The 18,034-nt window shown below is 37.5% G+C and overlaps 1 protein-coding gene across 7 annotated transcripts in view; it reads right to left on the bottom strand.

Annotated features, from left to right (window-relative positions):
• Nucleotides 1-18,034, bottom strand: part of Igsf11 (immunoglobulin superfamily member 11) — a 141,761-nt gene that overhangs the window by 75,115 nt on the left and 48,612 nt on the right. For 3 of the 7 annotated variants that reach the window (XM_078044171.1, XM_078044170.1, XM_078044172.1), the window contains exon 1: nucleotides 13,408-13,426. The exons of 2 other annotated variants lie outside the window; for them this stretch is intronic. In XM_078044171.1, the coding sequence (XP_077900297.1) occupies nucleotides 13,408-13,414 (7 nt within the window). In that variant the 5' untranslated portion in view covers nucleotides 13,415-13,426. Of the gene's footprint in view, nucleotides 1-13,407; nucleotides 13,427-18,034 lie in introns of those variants that run through there. 2 more of the 7 variants (XM_078044169.1, XM_040270319.2) reach the window with 2 other exon arrangements.

Raw genomic sequence — 18,034 nt, 5'->3', positions numbered from 1 at the left:
TGTCTGTCTGTTGGCATACTAACATCTCCTCATTGTCCATGACCTTTTGGGCATATTAATATCTCCTCATTGTCTCCAAAGTTATCCTTGCACAGGGAATTTGCAAGCTACTCTGGTCCCTCTAATTTGGCAGCTGCCTCTACTATTCTCCAGCCACGCTGGGCATAATGGGTTTCTATGCCACCACCCCTAGCTCTGCTTTTCTGAATTTTTTCCTCTGCTAGGAAGAACCATTTTGGATTCTTTGGGGTAGACTCCCTTTGTGCCTGGAACTTGACTTATAAGTCAGATTTCCAAACAAATGGTAAGTATAATAAAATAAGAAAGAGAGCACTGATTGGTACCTCCAATTGCTATCTCATCTAAAAATGTATATTGTAAAGAAGACATAAACTAAAGGATCTTTAGGAAGGAGGAATAGATAAATTTACAGATATTAAAAGGGAAATCTGGCAGAAATGTCTGACAAGAAATAGGACATAGAGAATGAAAAGAAGAAATAAAATCCTACATTTAAGATTAGCAAAACTCAGGCATTATCAAAATAGAGGTCAGTTTGGAGCAGAAAGATTTTGAATTTGTTTTTAAATTACATTCATATAGAATTTTCTAGTTGAAGACAATGGTTTTAAATAGCCACATTTTCAAGTATTTCAGGCATCAGTACCAATGAGTTATGAGTAAATAATCATTACTGTGGTTTTCAAACACAATTAAACAGCTATACAGTTTTATGAAAGAGAAAACATAACTAATCTTATTAAAATTTCTAAAAATCTTAAAACACTAAAATCTTGCCTTTCCAATCTATTTCTCTTCAAATAGTCTTGTCTTTTGTAGAAATAGTTATATGGGTTATATATTATTTGAAAAAAAATCCAGATGAAAAAGATATCAAAATTAATATTGTGGTGTCACAGTAGTATTGACAGCTGAAGCAAATGGGCACCAATAGGACTGATAATAATGAGGTGGGGTCCCAGCTGTCTACACCCTCCTAAAGCCTAAGGTAAATCCTGGTGAGATTTGAAACTCATAGATGTGCCCAATGCTACCTAGGCCTCTGATCAGAGGGTAACCTGAATAAATATAAGTATTCAAGAAGCACTGGAATAACCAAAGTATATAATGGGCACTTTAAGAATACTAAATTAATGCGTTTTTCACATTATAAATGATGAGGTCAGCTTCAGTCAGATTAACAAACTGCAAGGACGGAAAATCCAGTGACAGAAATACCTGAAGAAAAACATTTTAGGTTTGTGTGTGCATGTGAAAAACAGAGCATCAAATATTCAAGATCATGCTGGGCCATGTGGCTGCAACACATTCTCTCATTTTAGTAGAAGTGACTGGAAGTAAAAAGGGAAAACAAAAGTATAACTGGGGGATAGAAGAAACTTACCCTGCCCCCACTCCCTGGCTTTTTAAGCCTTCCCTCACTACTAAATATTTTGGTTTATGAATGCCTGATTCTTCAAGGTCATATTAGCAAAAAATCAAGAAAAGGCACAAATCACATATTTAATGAAAGGTTTAAAATATTCAACATGTAAAAATATTAAACTATATTTAATCTTATTTCTGCATTTCTGACTCACTCTCGCTGCTTTTTCTGTTTTCCAATATACTTATTAGAAACACTATTATGTTATGCTTAATGTTTATTGTCTTTTTTTCTGGCTAAAATATGGATTCCCTAAAGGCAAGTTCTTCATATTTTTTACATTAGGAAATACTGTTCAAGAAAGTTGCTGAGCAGTATGGTTAATTGTTACTAAATTTATGGAAGCTCCAGTTTAATGCTTAGGAAATACAATTTAAGGATAAATAAAACATTTTCATATAATGTAACCCAGAGTCTTACTGGCACAACAACAAACTGAGAGTTCATTAGCCTTTGGAGAGCTAAAAAGGAGGTGGGGTCGGATTTGGAGAACATCTTTAACAAAGAATTAACATCTCCTTAAAGTAGAATTGGGATAGATATAGGTGACATCATAAATGAATGAAGAGTCACCTTTGGGTAACACAGAGGCCTCAGTCAATCCTAGGTGAGCACGCACAGCACTGAGAAAGACATCACAACCCTACTCTACCTGGCTGTTCCCACTAGCAGTACAGGAATGGTTCCCTGTTCTTATTGTATCTGTTCATGTCTGTGCTCATTGCTCATGTTCAGTCTCTCATTACCAATGTGTTGTTCTCTGTGCTGCTCTGTCACCTAGAATCTCTCACCCAGGCACATGCCCCACCCAGCAGGGAACAGAGCTCGTCATATGTAAGAGAGAAACCAGGCCTCTCCTGCCCACCAGCATATGCCAAGCCAGCAGTGACCTGGCACACATCAATGAATCTGATCTGAATAGAGTGGGGCATGGACAGCCCTAGAATTAACTGTTCCATGTATAAGGCACTGGGCACACACCCAGAAGCCAAAGGCATTCATTGAATTCACGATAAGCCTGTCAAAACTGGAGAAAATGGTTTTCTCTGTCAAGTGCCTGAGTTGGGAATTTGGTGCCTTGGAATTTGGTGACACCAGGGCTCTGAAAGAAGATTAAACAAAGAAACAAAGTAAAGATTCAACTCATTTTTTTAAGTTATCTTGTCAGTTCCCAGAGACCCTGAACCACAGCAACTTGAAATTCAAAATGAGGTGGGCCATCTTGACCTCTAAGTTTCTTCTACTTCCAAAATCCTAGGCTTTGGTCACTACCACTGATTTTTCAGCATCCACCTAGTACTATGCCGAGCACTGTAAGGACTATCAAATAAAAACCTAAGAGGTAATAAGTACTAGGTAATGACGGCTTTAAGACTTAAGAAAACCAAGAGTGGGATTAGACAAGAGCAAAGAAGCTGCAGAGCTGAACATGATACATTTTAAAGGCAGGGAAGACACTAGACCAGCTCAAAATAGGGCTCATTCAGAAGAACTATAAATGACAAAGTAGCTTAGTTAGTCCCCTTCCAGGTCACCTTAAATGTCAAGTTAAGAAGTCTGGCATTGAGCCAAGCACAGTGGTGCATGCCTATAATCCCAGAGACTCCAGAGGCTGAGGCAGGAGGATCACAAAGCCAGCCTCAGCAATTTAGTGAGGTCCCAAGCAACTTGGCAAGACTCTGTCTCAATATAAAAAACAAAAAGGGCTCCTCTGGGTTCAATTCCTGGTACCAAAGAAATAAAAAAAAAAAAAAAGAAATCTGCCACTGAGGACTAATCTACCTTTAATAAAATATAAGGATATATTAGCGGTTCATAAAAATGCATTTGGTGACCACAGGTAAGTTGAATTGGTGTAGATAATGACCTGAGAAGGACCGGCTGGAAGAACAAAAAGGTTCAGGATTTGCGATGAGAATCACCACTAGTACTGGCAGTGAAGAAAAGGGAGCAGAGAGGAAGGAAAGACCATCCATCAGTCCCTATGAGAAGCCTCGTAAAGCCAGGATGTGGAACAGCACACTAATCCTTGGTGAACGTGCAGTGGCACTACCCTAGGAATCCTGTGGTGCTTTAGCACATCCGTGGTTTCTACACCTAATCTCCTGCGTTTCTTCACCACAGAAACAACATTCATGAGATTGGTTTTCCAAAGAGAATTTTGAATATTTCTAATTTTTACTTCTCCTTTAAATTCTCCTTCCTATTTTTCTCCAACCTGTACGTGTCAAAGCCTTGGAGCCAGATTTCCACAATTATCACTGTACCACAAAGCCCAACTTCTGTCTTCTAGTCTACAATCTCTCATCAATTACCTTTAGAGTTAACCTCATTCAAAAACAAATTTATCAAGATATGTAGCTACCATGGTGATAAGAAAAGAACATTATAGGTAATAAAAAACAAATTGCCCTTCTCCTTTTCCTAGCTTAAACAGTTCTCAGTTTCCATCAGTTTACCTAAAAGATTAGGCCATTAATCTCTAATCTCTCAAAACAAGCCTGGAAATAGCTCACCCTCCTTCCAAGACCAATATATGGCACAAGCCTCATCCTAATTGCTCTAATTACAAGAAGAACATAATGAGATACAGCAGCAGCTGGCTACAGATTAAGTTCCACAGAAAAGAAATTCTTCTTTATTGCCTCATATTGAACGAACATTGCCATGAAAAGAAAGTCACTTTTCTCAAAGTCAAATGTATTTTTAAATATTATCCCACTTTTCTATCTCCTTTAACAAATTCACTCATTTCATATAGGCTTGTTACTATATGTGGCAGATAAATTGGTAAGCCTATTGAACCCCTCCCCCCCTAAAAAGGAAAAGGAAATGTGCATAGAAAAAAAGTTGATAGTTTATATAATGAATCAGACATTTCTACATACCTGCACTAAAATCTCGGAGATATAAGATGTGCTCTATCGGATATATAATTGGGGAAATAATTTGAGCTTAACAACAGAAAGCCTTCAAAACATTGTTACTTCCAGATTTTCAAAAAAGAAGGTGGCAGACCTCTAACTACCACTTTAATAATCATCACTTTAAACTCAACATTCTAAAGAGCAGTTGGTATCTTCCACTATTAAATAGTTTGCCTTCCTAAATCATGTGCGTGCACCAGTGCATTAATGGCAAGAGGTTCAAACCATGAAATGATCTTCTCTGACTCTGCTTATATTGTTGTGTATGTATTATATAATCAGATAAAGTCCCTAAGTCATCATCACTGAAGAACCCAGGGCTCTCCTGCCTACCTCTTGACACCGCAAACCAAGTATCTACCACTGCTGCCACCATCTATAGCTCTAAAGACATCCCTGTGCCGCTTCAAAAATGAGTGCAGGAAAGGGGAACAAAATTCCTAAGAAACTACAGAGAGAAACAAACATTTCATTCAAATGTTAAGACACAGAATATTCTAAATAATGGATATTGTTAACCCTTCTTCCCCAAGTTATAGGCCTCTCACTTCATTTCTAATATAATATTTACTCAGATTTATGGTGCATCAAAATTTCTACTGCTGTGGCACTCAACAGTGGACTGGGAGAGAGATGAAAAGAAGCCCTATTCTTCCTCTACCTCCTCCCCAGTGTAACACTCTAACTCAGTATCAGAAATTACTTTTCCTATCTTTCAGGAATAGTGATGAGTTCTGTAAGAAGTGAACTTTCTGTCACCCTCCTCCACAAGAGAAAGAAATAGATACTGAATTTTACTGCAGCACTGATCATTACAAAAACATGGCCAACATTTGATTTCATGATGACATTTTCTCAAAAGCAGGCATTATGGTCCCATGATGTGAACATATAAGATATGTGACCAATGCTTCAATAATGCTAGTATTAAATACTTTTCACCTATCAATTTGCACTAAGAAATGAGGCTGAACTGGCTTAGACCTCTAAGTAAGTCACATTTTACCTGATTTGTATTTTTCCTTCTCCTTTATTATGGTATTTTTTTACTTATCTTTACAATGAGTCAATCTGACAAATATATGAAGAAATAAAAATTTAAAAAAAGAAAAATGGTACAGAAAACATTTTGAGAAGTCACATTTTCTTGTTAAGTGTTTAAAGATAATTGAAAACTTGATTCCTAAAAATAAAAAACAATCACCGTTTTGAATGGTATGCAGGAAAAGCAGAAACTATCGGGACAGTGGTTGACAAATGTTGTTTCTCCTCAAGGATCACTGGTCTACTTTCTCAAATGTAATGAATTCTTATAATATTATGTTGCTTCAGCAGCCACACTAATAAGTTAGACTTTCTCATACCAAAAGCAAGGCTTGGTTCCTTGACAAAATTTCCCGGTCTCCATCTCCTCCCTGTTCCTCTGTATGATCCATTCAGATATCTGCCTTGATCAACTATCTCCTTCCAATGGGACAGCCAGATACAACTACTTGATTTGACCCAGTGACCTGCAACCCCCACACAGTTTATTCCTTGCTCATACAATGTCCTCTGTGGATCCAGAAGTTATCCTCCAAATGGTGAGTTAGGAACCCCATCTAATATCTGGTGAATCCATCATTCATTCGATGTATGCTCTCAACAATTCACACTGAAGCCAGATTTAAAGTTAGGTAGTCAATGTAATTAGATAAATCGGATCTAATACCGAGTGAAATCTAAAATGGAGGCCATGCTGGGAATGACTCAGAGAATGTTAATGAAGTCCCAAAAAGGCCCTAGGCCAAAGTCCACCTCAAAGAAGTGTTAACCAACAGCCCCAACATATTTGGAGATAGCCCATCCCAGAGAAGTGATAATCCCATCCCAAAGGTGATAATTAGGCCCACCTGTGTCCCATCCCTCGGGCCTTCCAACCTACATTCCATCACCAAAACTATAAAAAGGGGAGACAACCGCACTTCCACGGATTCCACCTCTTGGGTCCCCTTCTTCTTCCGGGAGAAGTCTTTTCTGCTGTCCTTTAATAAACTTCTAATTTCTACTCTGACCTTGCCTCGGCATGCTTCTTTGGTGTTATTCTTCAACATTGGGGAAGCAAGAACTCGTCACCGGTCAACAGCGGTAACAACACAACAGAGTTTTGGCTCATAAATGACACAAATCATCTTCTGCCAATTGGAATAAGGACATGGCCCCAACATAACTGCAAGGAAGGCAAGAAAATACAGCCATTGTCTAGCTCTAAAGAGGAAAATAAACAAAATTAGGTGAGCACGTAGCATTGTCTCTGACACAATGAGATTCTTTATTCTATTCCTCACTAACACCTTTAATTCTCACAACTACTCCATGATATAGGTTATTATGATCTTCATTTTACAAATAAGGAAACTGAGGTGCAAAGGAGTTAAGAAACTTATCTGAGGAAGTAAGTGGCCTTGCTGGGATTCAAAGCTTACCAATGTGTTCCTGAATACACTATGCCATATTGCTTTTCAAATATGCAAGACACAGTGCTTGCTAGGCAAATTGAGAACACTGGCCTTCAACTAGCTATAGGGTTATCAACATGAAAGGAGGATTTAGATTAAATTCTATGCCTTCAGAAGCAAAAGGTGGGACTGAGAAAACTTCATGTGAAAGAAAGTATTTTTGAGTATTATGAGCCAAGCAACTTTCTAGATACTGCGCATATATCATATCCAAGCATTAAGACACTCCAGTAAGGTGGGTTTTACTATTCTAGTTAGACAAATGAAAGGGCAGACTCAAAGGGATTAAGGAACTCAACTAGGGTATTACATAGACAGGATTTAAACCCAAATCCATCTGGCTTCAGAGCAATTTTCTACTATATTTCATTGCTATTTAACATAGATACAAATCCTTGTCCACAAGTCTGCTGTTGAAAATTTAACTTTATTCTTTTTCTTTTTTTTTTTTTGCCATAACTAAACTTAATTTTGGTTGTGAGCCTCTATTTAGCTGAGATACACAAACTTAATCTTTGCATTTTAGCTAAGGTCTTTTTTTTTTTTTTTTTTTTTTTTTTAACCAACAAGGGTAAGTCATGGTTGGAAGAAGTCATTTATCCTCTAGAATTCCTTAAACCTTCCTGGGCTTTCCTTTGAGTGTAACACCAATAACTAGGCTCTTTCAACTGCATATCTGATCTCCTTCCTCTCCTAGTTGACAAAATCTTTTTTCTTGATTTTTTTTTTACTTTTCCAAATACAGCATTACAACCAGGTCAAGGGTTTATCATTTCTAAATTCAAAAAACAGACATTTGTCTCTTTTCTGCATCCTGATGAAGTGTCCCTTTCCTTCAGAGAGAGAGAGAGAGAGAGAGAGAGAGAGAGAGAACCCTGCAGAAAGTTGCAGGAAATAATAGGAACAGAAATCAACTTGGTAAATAAATCACAATATCACCATGTTACATAAAAATCTTTTGACAGAGCTGCTGAAAATGAAATGAACTGACAAAATGTACTTAAAAAAAGGTTGGTTAATAATGTAGCTAAAACAATAAAGACCTCAAAGACATTTGAATATTGGACCTCATTTTTTTTGGCCTTATGAATATAGGTGGGGGGAAGGAAAGAGAGAGAGAGAGAGAGAGAGCAGAGAGAGAAAAAGAGAGAAAGGAAAACCAATTTATAATTTCAATAAAGCCAAAACAGAATGTCTGATTTTCCATGTATATTCAAAAGGAAGACAACAGGAACAGACTGCTATAAACTCAACATGACAAGAAGATAATTCTAAAAAGACATGTATAAGTCACAAAGGAATAAAGCAAGACTATCCAAGCATAAGGTTTCCTAAGGTCCCCTGAAATAAGATGAACTCTACCCTCCTTACTGGGGGAAAAAAAAAGAAAACATATGGAAGGTTAAAAAAATTCAAAAATTCCAAAAATTTCAGAGCTGCAATAACTCTGAAGGACACCTGTATTCTCATCTGAAATCAAAAAGACTCCAGGAAAAAGAAAGCGAGACAAGCCAGGTGACTTGGAAGCCACTGCAGCGGAGGTATTGACATTTATCCCTTCACAGCCTAATTCTTCTAATAATTTTCTCTAAACTTTTATCTGAGAACTAATGGTAAAATAATGATGATGATGATGATGACGATGACGACAATAAAGAAGAATTACTCAGAACCACTCCCACAGTCATCAGAAGATATGCTGAACCACAGTAAAATATAGCTTGGAATTATGTAAAATATCACATTAAAATTTAACACCCTTCAAAATTCAATTTTATTTCATTTCAAAGTAGTATTTCAAACCAAAAGGCACTATGGGAATTGACAGAGAAAAAAGAAAGAGAACAATATTTCATCCCCATTAAAGAGAGAACCAAAGTGGAAGGGAAGCAGGGGATCCTGCTTCAGTTTTGATGACAGCTTCATTTGTAATATGATACAAATGTGTCTACCATAGTGTAAAGACAAAGGGACCATTTTACTTGTTTCTAACATCATTACTATCAATTAAGATTAAGGTAAAAGCTGCATTTCTGGCCCTGACCTCTCTTAAGCCCCAGATCATGTATCAAATTACCTGTTGCAAAGTCCTTCTCTTGGATCATATCCCACAAGCAGGGTAAATTCAACTTATCTAAAACTGAATTTGTTGTCTACCCGCTAAATCTGATCTGCTTCTTTTATCTACCATTCTCATTAGAAGCACCCCAAACAAGAACATGAGAGAGTCACCCAAAGAACCTTCCACCTCGACAATGAAGCTCCCACAGATCTCACCTCCTCTATTATTCCCAGTTGCTTTCCTCCTCTTCATCGCTCTGCAACTTACTCTGTCACTTCAGGCCTTCATTACCTCTCCTCTTAACCTTTGCACCAGCTTATGAACAAGCCTCCCCCTTCTTCTCAGCTTGAATCTCTCCCATACACTCTGCACACCACAATGATTCTTATAAAATGCAAATTTGATCATGTCACAACCCAGTATAGAGCCAGCTTTGGCATGAATGGCCCCCATTCTCTATTGGACAAGAACTGAGTTTCTTAGCATGACAAAAGAGCCTTCCATGGGCTGGCCATTAACAGCTACACCTTCCACCTCTTGCCACCTCACACTCTACAATTAAGCCTGAGCAACCTGAAGTTGCACTAGCTATGCTACTCCAGAATTTCATTTTTATCTTCCCTCATGAACTTCCCTCTGCCTGGAATGTGCTCCCTGTCTTCAACAAGCCACAGTTCAAAAATCCATTCCTTCAGGAGCTCGTCCCTGGCTTTCTGCCATTCCTCACTCACCTCCTCTACCACCTCAAAAAAGCAGTGCCTGCCATTGCATTTGCATAGCAAGCCAGTCATCCTCCACAGCACCCACCACACCCCATGCAAATGTCTGCGTCTTTACCTGCATTTCTCATTAGGCTGCAAACTTGGGCAGCAAGTTGGTGTGCAACAATTGCTCATTGAACTAAATAATTTTGGAGAGGTGGTAATTTTTTTTATTTGTTCTAGTTATCCATGACAGTAGAATTTTGACACATTTTGACACATCATACTTAGATGGTAGTATAAGTTCTCATTTTTCTGGTTGTACATAATGTAGCATTACACTGGTTGTATAATCATATATACACACAGGGTAATAAAGTCCAAATAATTCTATTTTCATATATATCCCTGTACCTCCTTTCTTTCCTTCACTCGTCTCTGTCTAGTCGAAAGTACCTCTATTCTTCCCTAGCACCACCACACTTTCATTGTGAATTAGCATCCACATATCTAAGAAAACATTCTGCCTTTGGTTCTTTGGTATTGGCTTATTTCACCTTAGCATGATATTCTCCAGTTCCATCCATTTACTAGCAAATGCCATAATTTTACTCTTTTTTTAAGGCTGAGTAATATTCTATTTTGCATATATACCACAATTTCTTTATCGTTTCATCTGTTGAAGGGCACATAGCTTAGCTACTGTGAATTGAGCTGCTATAAACATTGATATGGCTACATCACTGTAGTATGCTTATTTCTTTTATTTTATTTATTCTAATTTATTATATATGACAGCAGAATGCATTTCAACTCATATTACACAAACAGAGCACAATTTTTCATGTCTCTGGTTGTACACAAAGTAGAGTCACATCATTCATGTTTTCATACATGTACTTGGAGTAATGATGTCCATCTCATTCCACTGTCTTTCCTACCCCCATATCTCCTTTTCTTTCCCTCCCTCCCCACTGCCCTATCTAAAGTTTGTCTATTCCTCCCATGCTCCCCTCGCCACCCCAATTATGAATCAGCATCCTTATACCAGAGAAAAAATTTGGTCTTTGGTTTTGGGGAATTGGCTTACTTCATTTAGCATTATATTCTCCAACTCTATCCATTTGCCTGCAAATACCATGATTTTATTCTCTTTTAATGCTGAGTAATATTCTATTGTGTATAGATATAGCATATTTTCTTATCCATTGATCTACTGAAGGGTATCTAGGTTGGCTCCACAATTTACCTATTGTGAATTGTGCTGCTATAAGCATTGATTTGGCTGCAACCCTATAGTATGCTGATTTTTTAAAGTCCTTTGGGTATAAACCAAGGAGTGGGAGAGCTGGGTCAAATAGTGGTTCCATTCCAGTTTTTCAAGCAATCTCCATACTGCTTTCCAGATTGGTTGCAGTCCCACCAACAACGTATGAGTGTACCCTTTCCCCCCACATCCTCAACAACACTTATTGTTGTTTATATGTATAATACCTGCCATTCTAACTGGAGTGAGATGAAATCTTAGAGTAGTTTGATATACATTCCTCTAATTGCAAGAGATGTTGAACATTTTTCTCATATATTTGTTGATTGATTGTATATCATTCTTCTGAGAAATGCCTGTTCAGTTCCTTGGTCCATTTATTGATTGGATTATTTAGGTTTTTTTTTTTTGTGTTAAGATTTTTGAGTTCCTTATGTAGCCTAGAGATTAGTGCTCTAGCTGATGTGCATGTGGTAAAAACTTGCTCCCATTCTATAGGCTCTCTATTCACTTCACTGATGGTTTCTTTTACTGAGAAGAGGCTTTTGAGTTTGAATCCATCCCATTTATTGATTATTTTAATTCTTGCACTATAGGAGTCTTATTAAGGAAGTTGGGGTCTAATCCGACATGATGGAGATTTGGGCCTACTTTTTCTTCTGTTAGGTGCAGGGTCTCTAGTTTAATTCCTAGGTCCTTGATCCACTTTGAGTTGAGTTTTGTGCATGGTGAGAGATAGGGGTGGAATTTCATTTTGTTGCATATGGATTTCCAGTTTTCCCAGTACCATTTGTTGAAGAGGCTATCGTTTCTCTAATATATGCTTTTGGCAGCTTTGTCTAATATAAGGTAACTGTATTTATGTGGATTTGTCTCTGTGTCCTCTATTCTGTACCACTGGTCTACAAGTCCTTTGAGTATAAACCAAGGAGTGGGATAACTGGGTCAAATGGTGGTTCCATTTCAAGTTTTCTGAGGAATCTTCATACTTGTTTTCCACAGTGGTTGAACCAATTTGCAATCCCACCAGCAATGTATGACTGTACCTTTTCCCCCACATCCTTGCCAACATTTATTGATGCTTGTATTCTTGATAATTGCCATTCTGATTGGAGTGAGATGGAATCTCAGAGCATTTTTTATTTGCATTTCTCTAATTGTAGAGATGTTGAACATTTTTTCATATATTTGTAGACCGACTGCATTTCTTCTTCTATGAAATGTCTGTTCAGTTCCTTAGCCCATTTATTATTATTCCTTAGGTTATTTGTTTTTTTGGTGTTAAGTTTTTTGATGAACTAAATAATTTTATTCATTAAGTGCCTCAACTTGTACTTAATGCTATTTATAACATTTTCTCTTAATTTTAAATACCAGCACAAGTGACTCATTCATAGCAAATAATATTTTGTGTGAATTTTAACAGGAAAATGGAAAAAAAGGCTTTCCTGAGGCTTTCTTATGTTAGCAGTTCAACACATTCATCACAGTATCCAGACAATATGCTATAAGAAGAAAACTACAGCTTACAAAGGAAGATAAATTCTCTCAAAGTTACATGTGGAAAGTGCATAGGTCAATACTGAAATACAGGTTTTCCATGAACTTATTGTGCATCTCAAAAGAGAGAGAGAAAAGAATTCAGAAATTAAATAGAAAGAAGAGGCAATACCAAGAAAAAAGAGAAATGTTTCCAAGTTCTCAATTCTCAGTATTGTCTGGTTGGTTGGTTGGTTGGTTGGTTGGTTGGTTTTGGTTTTTTCTTTTTCTTTTTTTTCTTAACAGTCCTCAGCAGAATAGTTAACTCAAGGTAATGGGGTCATTCCAAGCTCAAGGTTGTTACATAGAACACAGTGTTAGACAAAGTTAAGGTTAGTGGGTCAATAAACTTAAGCATTAATAGGTTTCACTCCATTAGACATCCATTCACTAAACCCTTGCAAATCACCTCACAAACACTTGGGCCAAAAAAACATGCACTGAGGCTCACTTTAAATCCACTATCATCATTAAAAACACAACTCAAAGGATTAACTTTCCCATAGGTATACTAACATTTTGTATACGGAAGGTATTACAAAGAGGCACGAGGCTCAACTCTGCAAATGAAATGCAAAATGGAATGCCTGGGAAGAAAGGCAAGGCTAGCTAAGCCTTCACCCCAGAGGATGAGGACACCTCTCCCCAGGGGAAGAAATGAGAACTGACTTGACTGCCTTTCACCCATATCCCAGGTTTGGGGGCACTTAGGGCTTCAGGACTATAAGCTGGTATGATGCCGAGTTTGAGGTTCAGAAGCAAAGACTAGAACAATCCAGCACATGTCTGGCTTACTCAGTGGAGGTAATCCAGTCACCATAAAGATTGCTTCAGTTGCTAAACAATGTTTGGAGTTCATCAGTCAGACAACTAAAAGAGCTACAATTCAGGGACACCAGGCAGAGAGCCCAACAACAGTAGCCCTGAAAAACACAAGAGAAGGAAAAAAATGTAGCAGCAACTCACCAGGCATGTGACTTGAGACTCTTGGCAGTATGCCTTGTGGGGCGGACAGTCTGTGGGCAGAGAATTCATGTCTTTTTCTCGGCTGCCAGAGGCCAAGAAGGCACAGACAGAGAAATCTCAGCATCTATCCTTCATCAAGCTAATAAGCAATGAGACCTTCCTAAGAACAATGAATGAATAACCACAACTCCCTTCTGTTTTACATGTGCACATGACTGATCAGCATTACTTTAACTGGGCTTTTACAACCTTAAAGAGTTCTGTAATATATTAATGGGTCATCAACTATGCAGGCAGTACAAGGTTTCTCAGCTGATAGGTAGACTGCTAAACTAAAATCTGAAGCAAAAACCAAGGACAGAGTTCAGCCTACATCAAGTCAGCCAACATTGAAGGATGTTAATTCGGACACTGGGCCAAGAACTGCCAATACAAAAATAATATGATGTCTTTGAGAAAGCCACAGTACAGCTGGGGAGAAAAAAAGCAATGAGAATATCAATATAATATGGTAACTACTGACATAATATGTGCATGGTATTACATGAAGATCACCAGAGTTAAATAATGACTAAAAGAAAAGCAATGTGGGTGCAGTGGCAAAATCCTGTAATCTCAGCAAATTAGGAGGCTAAGGCAGGAAGGACACAAGTTCAAGGCCAGCCTCAGCAACTTAGTAACACTCTGCCTCAAAAATAAAAAAAATAATAATAATAAAAAAGATTTGTGGGTGTATCTCAGTGAGAGAATCTTTGCCTACAATGTATGAGGTCTTGGGTTTAATCTCCAGTACTATTAAAAAAAAAGACAAAAAGGAAGGGAGGGAAGGTTGGCAGGGAACAAGGAGAAGAAAAAAGCAAGGCAAACAAACACGGACCCATGCAAAGCCCAAATAGAAAGTTAAAAATCAATACTAGAAATAATTTAGTCTGTATTCCAAATGAGGACAGATATCACAAATTATAAAAGGAGAATGACTCGCCCAGAGTCACACAATCAGTCAATAGTGAAGCCTGGAACTTTGGCTTCCAATGCTTCACACTATAGCAGAATACTGCTCCAAAATTAGAGGAAGCGGGACAAATTCTAGGCTTCTGAAACTGGCAATACAACTTTCAAAATGAAGATTCTAAATACATATAAACTCATGAATTGTGAATGAGGATGGGGAAGATCCTGGAGGGGCTGTCTGTCCCCAAGATGGGAAACCTGGAGGACGGAATGACATCTGCCTATGGTTTGTCAGGAAAACCAGAAAAATGAAAAGCATTTCATTTGCAGCTGGATGCAAGTATTCTCCTCAAAGCAACAATTTGATAAAAGGTTGCTTCAATGGTGCTACTGGTTCCAACCTCCTCTCTCCTAGAGCAAAGAGCCATTTGATGGCTTGTGCCAAGAATGTGGTGATGTCTCCTTCCTGCACTCGGGATTTCTTAGAGACCACGAAAACAAAGGCATATTACAACAGCACTGTTCTACTTCAGACTATCTGCAAGCCCTTTCCCTATAGGAAACTTCACATGGCATCGTGAAGTTCAAAGTACTACATGTACAAGCTAAAATAAAACTCTACCCAAGACCTCTACAAACTAAAATGCTTCTTATAAATATAAGGTCATGCTATTCCTGATTCATTCACCCAAACATTTACTGTTAAACTGTTTCATGCACTATTCCAAGACCAAATTTTTTTGCAGGGTTGGGGTGGGCGATAGGAAGCCAGACAAAACATAGGATCATTGAGATACAACCCCTGTATAGTGAGGAGAGCAAAGAACCATAAAATTGATAAATGTTACACAGCAGTTCTATTAAAATGTGTGCCAGGGACAAGTGCTGATCTGTGAATTATTTGTTGTTGGCCCAAAGAAGATGACTAAGTACAGAAATTAACTGTGAATATTTATAAACTTTTATACCAATCTAGCAGTAATTTCATGTCTGTTGAATCTAATGATTTTTAAAAGAGGCTTCTACTTTGTATATCTTTTTATACTTCATTTTTCTATTATTTCATTTTATGACATTTTACAAAATCAGTCCTCAAAAGTTTGAGGAGCAATCCAATCAAGTGATGTAACAGCAGTATCATTTGCTCTGCTACACTACACCAGCACAGATGAAAAGAAATAGCCTGTGAGACCAGAGAGGACATAACTTTTGTGCTGCAGAGGATGAGTAGGGGTTTCTAAAGACAGAGTGGATGAGAAGCATTTCAGGCAGAGGAAGCGCATCTGCCAAGGCTTGGAGATCATGCAAATGAATGGTATGTTTAGAGAATGCGCATGGAGGAAAATTATGAACAGAAGTGCAGAAAATTTAGTTACAAAGAGATTCAAAGAGACTGGCATGACTTTACAGTGTAGGCTTTGGACCCAACAGGTTGGAACCACTGAAGATTTTTATAAGCAGGAGAAGGATGTGTTTATGTTTTTACTAAGGTAACTCTGGCATCGGTGTGATAGATTTGGGGGAGAGAGAAAATACAGGGAAGGACACAATCAGTTATGAACATAGCAGAATAATCTTAGATATAAAGAAAACCCATATTGTATCAAAAATAGGCAAGACAGAATGGCTAGAGAAATGAAATGTATATTATACATTTCTACATTATCAATATAAATCACAATCTGTAATCAGGTAATTTTTCATTTAATACAAGTGTCCTGCTCACAGAGGGTAGAGATCAGTGAGTACCATAACAATGATCCGTTCACTACAGAGAGACAAAAGTTATATCTGCAAGTGAAATGTGGAGTTCTACAACGAAAATGTCAAAGTTCAGTAAATACAAGTATTTAAATCTGTGGTTGAGAGACTTGAGGGGTATATGGGATAAAATGAGAAATTCTACAATTATCTTGGGCTTTAATAATCTTAAATAGACACATATGTAAATCAAGAACAACAACAGATAAAGGGTTCTAGCATATTTGTTGTGCTCACTCAGTCTACAGCATATTATTTTAGACACTCTGGAAAATGCGAAGAGAAATAAGAATAATCCCTTCACTGCTTCCAGCCTCAGGGCAACTCTGGTATCTCCTGAGTACCCCTAGAATTTGGTTCTGGACCTAAGCAGGCCTGAGGTACTTACTTAAATAGGTATCAAATGAAGACTCATTTTCAACTCAGAAATTTTCTATGGTTCAGGGCCAGGGTATGTACATATATATATATATATAAAGTAGGAAGGGGGAGTTCCTTGTATGGCAGAAATAAATTTTTCCTAAAATGTCCCCACAGGAACAGAATTCCTACAAATGAAAACTACTGAACTGATCAGTTCTAAATGAATCCCTTAGTTTCCAGACTGTTATATTCAAGTGTAGCCCTCTTAACCCAACGGATACTATAAGAAGCCACTGGCTGAAGGAGCCACTGAAACTCAGACTCTTGGAAGAAAGGACCAGGGGTTGAGAATGTAAGGCAAGCATATGCCATTTTTCATGGAATATTTTGGAAAAAAGAAAAGACCTTTAGAAGGAGTCAGGAAAATGCAATTATTGTTCTATCATGGATATTCTGCCCCTGCTCTCCACAACCAACACACACAGGGAAAGCCACTTATCATAACACTATTGTACGGCAGGTTCAATACCCATGCTAGGAAGGCTGATTGTGTTTCATATGGCTCTCATATAAGTATCTGCTATATGTCAGTGTGCAAGATTTTACCAAAGTGTATGATAGGTTTAGTTTGATAACAACGTCTACTGTATTCCACTCAGGAATGAGGACAAATAAATCCTTCTATATCTCTACAGCTGTATCTATACAAGTGAAAATTAGCAATTACCTGTGAATTAATCTAAGCCTTCCACAAATATACAAAATCAAATATCAAAAAGTTTAATTACTGAAAGAGTAATAAGCTTTTAATCTGAGATCACCAAACTTCCACTTCATTTATTTTATAAAAACATAACATTGTTTATATCTTAGTAAAATGACACCGGATGCAAAAGGGGTTAACATATATAAAAAAGAATGAAATTATCTGCTGAGAGCATTAATTGTCCTTTTTTTTTTAATTTAGAAAATGAACAAATTCTCAATCAGTGCCTCATACCTACAAAACACTTTTAGGAATAAACAGAAAACAAAAAGACCTAATTATCCACAAGGTCTGGAAAAGATAGAGAACAGAATCACTTAATAGCAACAGTGTATGGAAGTAAGCAAGGAGAAGTGCTCCATTGAAAGTCTCCAAGATCCTCTGCAAGGCCCCTACAATGTGCTAGCACGGAAAATGATGAATAAGTTTCATTGATAATAGTGACTACGTCACGGCTGGCTGAACATTCAGTCCACAAACAGAAGGCTTCTGTATTTGATAGAAACAACCACAGGAAAGTTTTAGCAAAAAGACTGTTATATTCAAATGGAAATCAGTACTTTCCAGCAAGAATGGACAATTAGCAATTCCTTAAACTGGCACAAAGAGAAAGAGCAGGGAAATGTACCAAAAAACCACCTCAAACATCCAATTTTCCAAGAAGTGAATAAACAAAATAAATTACTATAGTTAGCATTTTGAAATTTTTATATAGCAGACATAGTTTGGATATTATGGGTCTCCTCGCTGTCAATCTACCCTGCTAGCTTTCACCCAAATATTCTT

This window comes from Ictidomys tridecemlineatus, chromosome 3, assembly GCF_052094955.1.
Source record: "Ictidomys tridecemlineatus isolate mIctTri1 chromosome 3, mIctTri1.hap1, whole genome shotgun sequence".
NCBI classification, from domain to species: domain Eukaryota; kingdom Metazoa; phylum Chordata; class Mammalia; order Rodentia; family Sciuridae; genus Ictidomys; species Ictidomys tridecemlineatus.
The sequence above is the reverse complement of the archived record's forward strand: the minus strand, read 5'-3'. Positions and strand labels throughout refer to the sequence as shown.